Below are 7228 nucleotides of genomic sequence, written 5' to 3' on the forward strand. Positions count from 1 at the left end.
TCAATGTGCAATTGCCTGGATTGAAAAATTAAGCGGAAAAAAGGTCGAAGCAGCTTGGGGGGAGTGTCTCCCTTTCTCCTTGGCTTCCCCCACCCGCTATATCCCACACGTACACACGATGGGTTCAGCAGCATATGTCACTAAATGGCCAACTTCCAGGACACGCAAGTGGAGGCTCACTCCCATTTACCTACACAGAGTTGGTATAGCCTCTACCCATACATGTGGCATGCAAATAATTTCGCGCCAATTAAATTGAATAAAATGTGCAGTGGAGATACCAATGCGAATATATATCCATACGGCTAAAAGGTGAAGAGGCCTGGAAAATTCTCCTTTCACTATGTGTTGGAAAACGCCTCTGAATGAGCTTCCTCTAGACGACGTCGCCATCCTCTTTGTAACTCATCCAACTCATCCAGTGTGTTGCCTCGTTAAGGTAACAATTTTTTTTTTCCCATTTTTTCCATTTTTCCCATTTTTTCCACTTTTTCTATTTTTCCCATTTTTTCCATTTTTTCCTCATAGGTGCTCATTTACACCGTCTGGATTGTCACACATGTGTGTATGGAATACATACTTAGCGGGAAACCACTTTGGAGGGTTCACCGAGGGGAATTCGTGCGAGCACGTACCACGCCTTCTCTCATCCGTGGTGCATTTTTCCAGAGTGCCCCCTCTCTTAACATGTTCCGCGTAAAATGCACATAAACCAAGTGCTGTAGGAATGAACCTTCCGCGTCATTTCCTGAGGAGATCCAAAACGGAACAACATAAACGAGCGCTTAAGTGGATACCCCACGAGGTGCAGTGATAACTGTGTACTATGTATGCAATTTTAAACAGATTATGCAATCGCGGCGGTTAAAATTGTGGCGGATTTATACACATGCGCATATCCACATGCATGTGCGTATGCATCAAGTAGGTTTAATCATCTTCTTGTACGCGCGCGTTTGGATTAACTGGTCTGGAGCAATTTCCCACGTTTGCAATTTTGTGAAAAAAAAAAAAAAAAAAAAAAAAAAAATTATATTTACTTCTCAAAGTAGAAATTAAATGAATTTAAAAAAAAACAAACGATCGGATTTTTTGCCATGCTCGTGGCAGCATAATTAAGAGCCAAAAATAAGGCACAAAATTTACATAAAAAATTAAACAAACAAAAATTCGAAATGGGAAAAATAAATTTACGCAGAATGCCCTATTTGACAGAAAAAAAATTGGTACACTATAGTATGAACAAATCCGTGCGACGTGCCGCAATTTAAATGGCCAATTTCCGCCTTACCATTCTTTCGTAAAGGCGTTTTGTTTTTATTTTTTTTTTTTTTTGGCCATCATAAGGAATCCCAAAAGGGGGGAGAGTTGGAGCGTCCAATTGTTATATGTGCACAAAAGGACACGTACATTGTGTATACATGTACATATGAGTCAAGCGGAAATGCGAAAATTTTCCCTCGTTTTTCCACCAAAGGGACTAAATGCGCGTTTTGATATCTTTTCACTCGCTACGTAAAGACGATTAAAAAGAGGGAGGGTACGGCAGAAAGGAGTAGCAAACACTGACCAAAAAGCATTTGCAGCGGATTAGAAGAAGCTTGACTCGCCTGGTGAATAGTTCCCAACGGTTAACAGTCCAAGCGAGCAGTGAGTAAAACCCTCTCGTGTAGCAATTCGATCAAACGTGAAGCAATCCGCGCAAACGTGTGGCAGTCCGTACGAACAGCGAGCATCCCATCCCGAACTGCTACCTGCGGGGCGCTTGGCCAAAGGCCTCATTTGACCTTCCGATCAGTCAACAGAAGTAGGGGAAAATGGTTCAGTTGGGCGAGATCCTCGGCACAATTCCGCTAATAACTCGCGTATACCTTATCCTCTCCTCCGTTCTGATGGTCCTATGCTCCCTGGACATCATATCCCCCTTGAGCCTATACCTAAATTGGAACTTAGTCCTGACTGAGCATCAGGTAGTGATGAAAAAACGGGGAACTAAACATCACACCTGAGTTGTTTAGAAACGAATTTGACCGTTTTTTCTCCTTATGCCTGATTTATTTTTGCCGTCTATGTCATCCCCTCCCCCCTCCTCACGCGTGACACTGGTTGAGTCACTTCTCCATGCGCAAAGCGTGTATGCCGTAATATACATGCAAAGGGGAAAAATACATTTTACCCCCTGACCTTTCCATTGCAGTACTGGAGACTCATCACCTGCTTCTTGTACTTCGGGTCCTTCGGGCTTCATTTTTTTTGGGATGCCTACGTTTTGTAATCACAGCAACATAAGAGAGAAAATGCGAAAATGCCCTACCAGGGGTAGCACATATAAACCTATTCATGTGCACACATGTGGATAAGTCCGCTACCCCCCCACACACACACACAAAGTGACATTCACGTATAGTGAACAGGATGAGCAAATTAAGATGATTTTAAAATTAACCCCTTTTGTGTAACCATTGTTCGATGAGCAAAACGATATGCATTTTTTTTTTTTCCCCTACAGAATATACTACTGCAGCTCACTGGAAGATGTTACCTTTAGGAATAATTCTGCCGACTTCCTATGGATGATTATTGTGTCCTGCATGATGCTGCTGGTATGTGCATGCGGCGTGCGAAAGCGTTGTGGTTAAACGTGGACTGCTCAACGGAGGATTATCTCTTTAGAGAGATACACACGTTGTGGGAAAATGACCGAGGTTAAGGAGGACCCCTCAGGGGATAAGAAGCAAATGATTTTTTTTTTCTCATTTTACCCCCTTTTCCCTTTTTTCCCTCCCCCACTGCAGATCGTTTCGTACCTTTTCGGGGGCGTGTACTTTTACAGCAGCTGCATAATAAATGTGATCACTTATGTGTGGAGCAAGAACAATTCCTCGACGCGCCTGACCATTTTTTTTTTCACCATAAAGGCGTCCTACCTGCCGTGGTACGCCCCATCGCAGGAGAGTGTAGACATGGCAATGATGTAGCATTGCAATGAGAGCAACATGGCAACGATGTACCATGGCAATGAGAGGAGCATGGCAACGAGAGCATCATGACAGACCTCATACCTCCGCCCCCCTTTTTTTTATTCCCCCACAGGGTGCTAACCTTGCTCTCCCTAATTGTCGACTACAACTCGAATGATAACTTTTTTGGTATTCTAGTGGGACATATCTACTTCTTCTTCACGAACGTATTCCCCCTCATGCCCGTCGCCAAGAACACGCAAATTTTTAAAACCCCCCAAATTTTGTAAGCAAAGAAATAAAAATTAAAAGGAAAATAATAAATCGGCTCGGACAGCCACAGTCTTAGCACTTTTACCTTGCCGGTCATAATTTTTTTATTCTAGTCAGCCATTTTGTGATAATTTTGCGACAATTTTATGACCAGTTTTGTTACAATTTTGACTTTATWWTTTTTTCCCGTTCAGGAAATGGCTGCTCAAGCAGGAGCAGTAAACACGTGTGATTCTCCGAATTGCAAAAATTACACAACGTGGTGTTTGTTTTTAAAATTAAAAATATCGAGGACCTGCTTGGTCGTTTATGCATACATCACTCCGTTTCTCCACAGAATGATGATGTTTGTATAATTCAAGTAGTTTTTTTTTATGTAAAATTTTTAAGTGGCGTGCGTGTGTGTTACGTGAGTGTGCTCCTGCCGCGGCGTGCTTATGTCTTTGGCCACATGCCAGCACGCACAAGCCTCCATTCAGTGGTGAAGATAAAAATCGAGGAAGCAACTGCGTAACTTTACTGGCACAAGTTCGCCTTCGCCTTCGCCTTCGCGTAACGCTGAAGCGGTGTTACAACGAAGCGGCGTTACAACGAAGTGGTGCTACGCCGAAGTGGCGCTACGCTGAAGCGGTGTGCTGCTTGTCCTAACCCCCTTTTTTCTTTTTTTTTTGTTAATTCTGTAATTTTAAACTCTTTTTTAGCAAAATTCAATTAAAAACGTTAGTTAATGGATCATTTATAAATACAAATTTTACACATGAACGGATTAATAATAACTATTATTTAAAAGATGATTCACTTTTTGTTAAAATAAGGAATGTAAAAACTAAAAAAAAAAAAAAAAAAAAAGTAACTTAAATGAGGAAAAACAAATAAACAAAAGGACAAGTCGTTCAGATTTGCGCTTCCATGTGTTTGTCCAGCTGGCCATTTTAATTTCGCCATTTTTTATGGTGCATGGTGTGCACACTTTCCCGATTTCTTTTCTCTTCTTTTCTTTTTTTAATATTCAAAAATGGTGAGTACATTACGATGATGAATGGGCAACACTCATTTCATTTTTGCTTTTTCGGAAGACCGCTTTCCGTGCCGCGATTGGGCAGCATCCTCCCAAGATTTATGCCCAACGGGGGGCACGCTGTGAAAAAACAAAAAAAAAACAAAAAAAAAACAAAAAAAAAAGCAAAAAAAAAAAAAAAAAAACCTCAACGGAAAATCAGCACAGCATTATTTTTTTTTCCCCCTCTGTAGCTTGCTTAACACATTTGTTCACCGCTTTACCCATTCGTTGCATCCGCTTTTTCCTTCAAATTAAGCGGAAGGCATCCCATTCATATCATTCCGAAAGAAACGAAAAGAAAGACATGAATGGCTGCTGCGACAAAATTTTATCAGGGTTTTCTTTCGTTTCTGTAAAGTTGAAATTGCCTTTGTTTATGTTGTAATAGTCCAAAAAATGGGAGTCGTCTTTGGCATTTTCGCTTTCGTTATTGGCGTTATCCACTTCACCGTTCGAGCTAGCCATTTCGTTGTTGCTCATGTTGGCCATCCCGCTTATCCCGTTGGCTACATCACTCATGCCACTTAACTGGTGGGATAGAATTTTCCTCTTCACGTTAAACAGATCCATGTCGTTCTTACCAATTGGGTAATTCTCTGCCTGGAGGCCCTGATACAGATGCATCATCATGTGTGTATCCCCCCCCGCAACGTCCGTGCTGTTTTCATCCGGTATGTCTTCCCTTTTGCTCTCTAAATGGAGTTTCATTTTGCTCAATACAGCCTCGTTTGAAGTGGCAAATTGAATCGTATCGTTAATGTGTTCCTTCTTAACCGTTGATGCAATTTCTCCGTTTTTCTCCTCCGCCTGTTGATTTGCACTCGTTTCTTCCTTCCCATACAGTTCCCCAACAAGCGCGTTGGTTTCTAACATCGGAGAGGAGCCCTTCACCCCTTCCGACCCCATGTCCGTCATCTTAGACATATCAAAAGGGAATAGCTTGTTCCTGTTGCAAATGTCATTCTTCATCTTATCTGTGGTTTTCTTCAATTTTAAGACTCGATTAAATTCCACAACGCTAACAATTTCGTAGGTGATTTGGGCAATGTTATCCCACTGCTCAGGGGAGAAGACCAAATTTCCTTTCATGATCCGCTCGTATAAATTCTTCAGGCACTTGATAATTTCTAGCAGGTTGACCTCGCTGGTGTTGACATCGCCAGTGTTGACATCGCCAGTGTTGACATCGCCAGTGTTGACGTCGCTAGTGTTGACCTCGCTGGGGTTGACCTCGCTGGCGTTTTGCTCTTCGTCCACGTGGTGTGCGCTGCAGCTCGGCTTATGGTGCACACTTCGTCCGTCATTCCGTTCGTTGCTCGCACTGCTGCAGTTGCAGTGGTAGTTATAGTTTCCGATACCGCTACCGCTGAAGTGCGCCTTGGCATCGCCAATCGCGTCTTCGTTCCCGCTGCGCATCCCCGCGGAATCCTCGCTCCCGTTCGGCAACAGCGTGTTCATGAGGTAATTGTCCAGCTCCTCCTCCTCATCCTCCACCACGTCATCGCTTGTCACGTCATGTTCGTTAAAGTTAATTTCGTGAGCAGCAGTGCTACAGCTAGAGTAATTCTGCTTCATCTTCAGCATATTAAAATGCTTATTCCAATTCTTGCTGGGGTGAAGTCCATCCGTGACGTGGGTCGACATGCTGGACTTCACCGAGGAGCGATTCTCTCCTTTGGCCAGCTTACTCCCCAAGAATTCGCTATAATGAGTGCACGACAAGCCATTCAAGCTATTCACGCCATTCACTCCATTCACGACATTCACGCCATTCACGCCATTCACGCCATTCGCGCCATTCGCGCCATTCGGAGGGGACTTCCCCATCTCTGTGCTCCCCCCGTGCGTCTGAACACTCATCATGTGGCTGTCAAAATTGGCGAAGGAACTAAGGGGGTGACCCAATCCACCTTTCGAGGAGGCAGAAAAATGGCCCATGGTATTTTCCTCACTAAATATAATCCTATTTTTTTTTAAATCTTCATCCGAGGTGTTATTCACTAAATTGTGACTAAAGGAGAGAGCTAGCTTTTTCCCACAGTTTATCTTATAGCCATCTGAGTTGTTATGAGAAATGGAATCAATAGAAGAATACGGAGTAGGAATCATACAGTTATTCAATTTGGAAAACGCTGCACTGTCAAAATTTTTCATATGATCTACTAACTTAAGATCATTACGCCTCCTAGCCGAAATGATATTCTTCATATATCTATCACCACCACTTATACTTCCACTCGTCTTACTCGTGATGTCAATTTTATCTACAATGATAACATTGGGGATATTCGGGATGCTAATTCCATTAGTGAATGGTAATTTATATGTCCCTGGAATCCTTGTCTCTGCCAATCCGTGAATAAAAGGACAGTAATACGTATTACAGGATCCTTTTTTATAATCCTCACATCGTTTCGTTTTATAATACAAAGGATGATACAGAATTTCTTCCGCTGAGTGTGCAAAGGGACATTCTCCTCCTCGAAGACAGAGACTGTTGATCGATCCATCATTTTTGGTCTCCACATCAGGGCACATAATAGTTATGTATCGAATGAAAGAAGAATCGCTCAAGTAGAAGGGGCATCTTCTGTTCCAGAATTCGTTGTGGCTGTACTGGCACCTGTCTATTCCAAAGTTGCACCCTCCGTTCAGCAGCCGCTTGCACTGCTTCGTCCTGAAGCGACTCAGGTCCTCCTCGCTCAGCAGCGTGGCGTACACCATGGTTGGGGGAGCGGCGGGGAGTGCAGGGAAGCAGCGGGGAGTAGAGGTCAGCGGCGGAGAGTGCAGGTCAGCGGCGGAGAGTGCAGGTCAGCGGCGGAGAGTGCAGGTCAGCGGCGGAGAGTGCAGGTCAGCGGCGGAGAGTGCAACTTAGCGACTGTTCTTCCTCTTCGCTGCGTGCTCCGATGGGCGTCTGTTCAGGCTTATCGCACGG

General features: G+C 43.6%; 2 protein-coding genes across 2 annotated transcripts; one reads left to right on the plus strand and one right to left on the minus strand.

The window, feature by feature from the left end:
• Positions 1-1817: 1817 nt before the first annotated feature.
• On the plus strand, positions 1818-3250 carry PCYB_124650 (derlin-2; the record flags this gene model as incomplete). Its single annotated transcript, XM_004223798.1, has 5 exons — positions 1818-1970; positions 2198-2271; positions 2510-2603; positions 2796-2935; positions 3094-3250. The coding sequence occupies 5 exons, from the start codon at positions 1818-1820 to the stop codon at positions 3248-3250; spliced, it is 618 nt and encodes a 205-aa protein (XP_004223846.1).
• A 1319-nt stretch (positions 3251-4569) lies between these two features.
• PCYB_124660 (D13 protein) lies at positions 4570-7017 on the minus strand (the record flags this gene model as incomplete). The annotated part of the gene is made up of 2 exons (XM_004223799.1): positions 4570-6203; positions 6246-7017. The coding sequence occupies 2 exons, from the start codon at positions 7015-7017 to the stop codon at positions 4570-4572; spliced, it is 2406 nt and encodes an 801-aa protein (XP_004223847.1).
• Between the last annotated feature and the right edge of the window lie 211 nt (positions 7018-7228).

Source organism: Plasmodium cynomolgi, chromosome 12 (genome assembly GCF_000321355.1).
Source record: "Plasmodium cynomolgi strain B DNA, chromosome 12, whole genome shotgun sequence".
NCBI lineage: Eukaryota > Apicomplexa > Aconoidasida > Haemosporida > Plasmodiidae > Plasmodium > Plasmodium cynomolgi.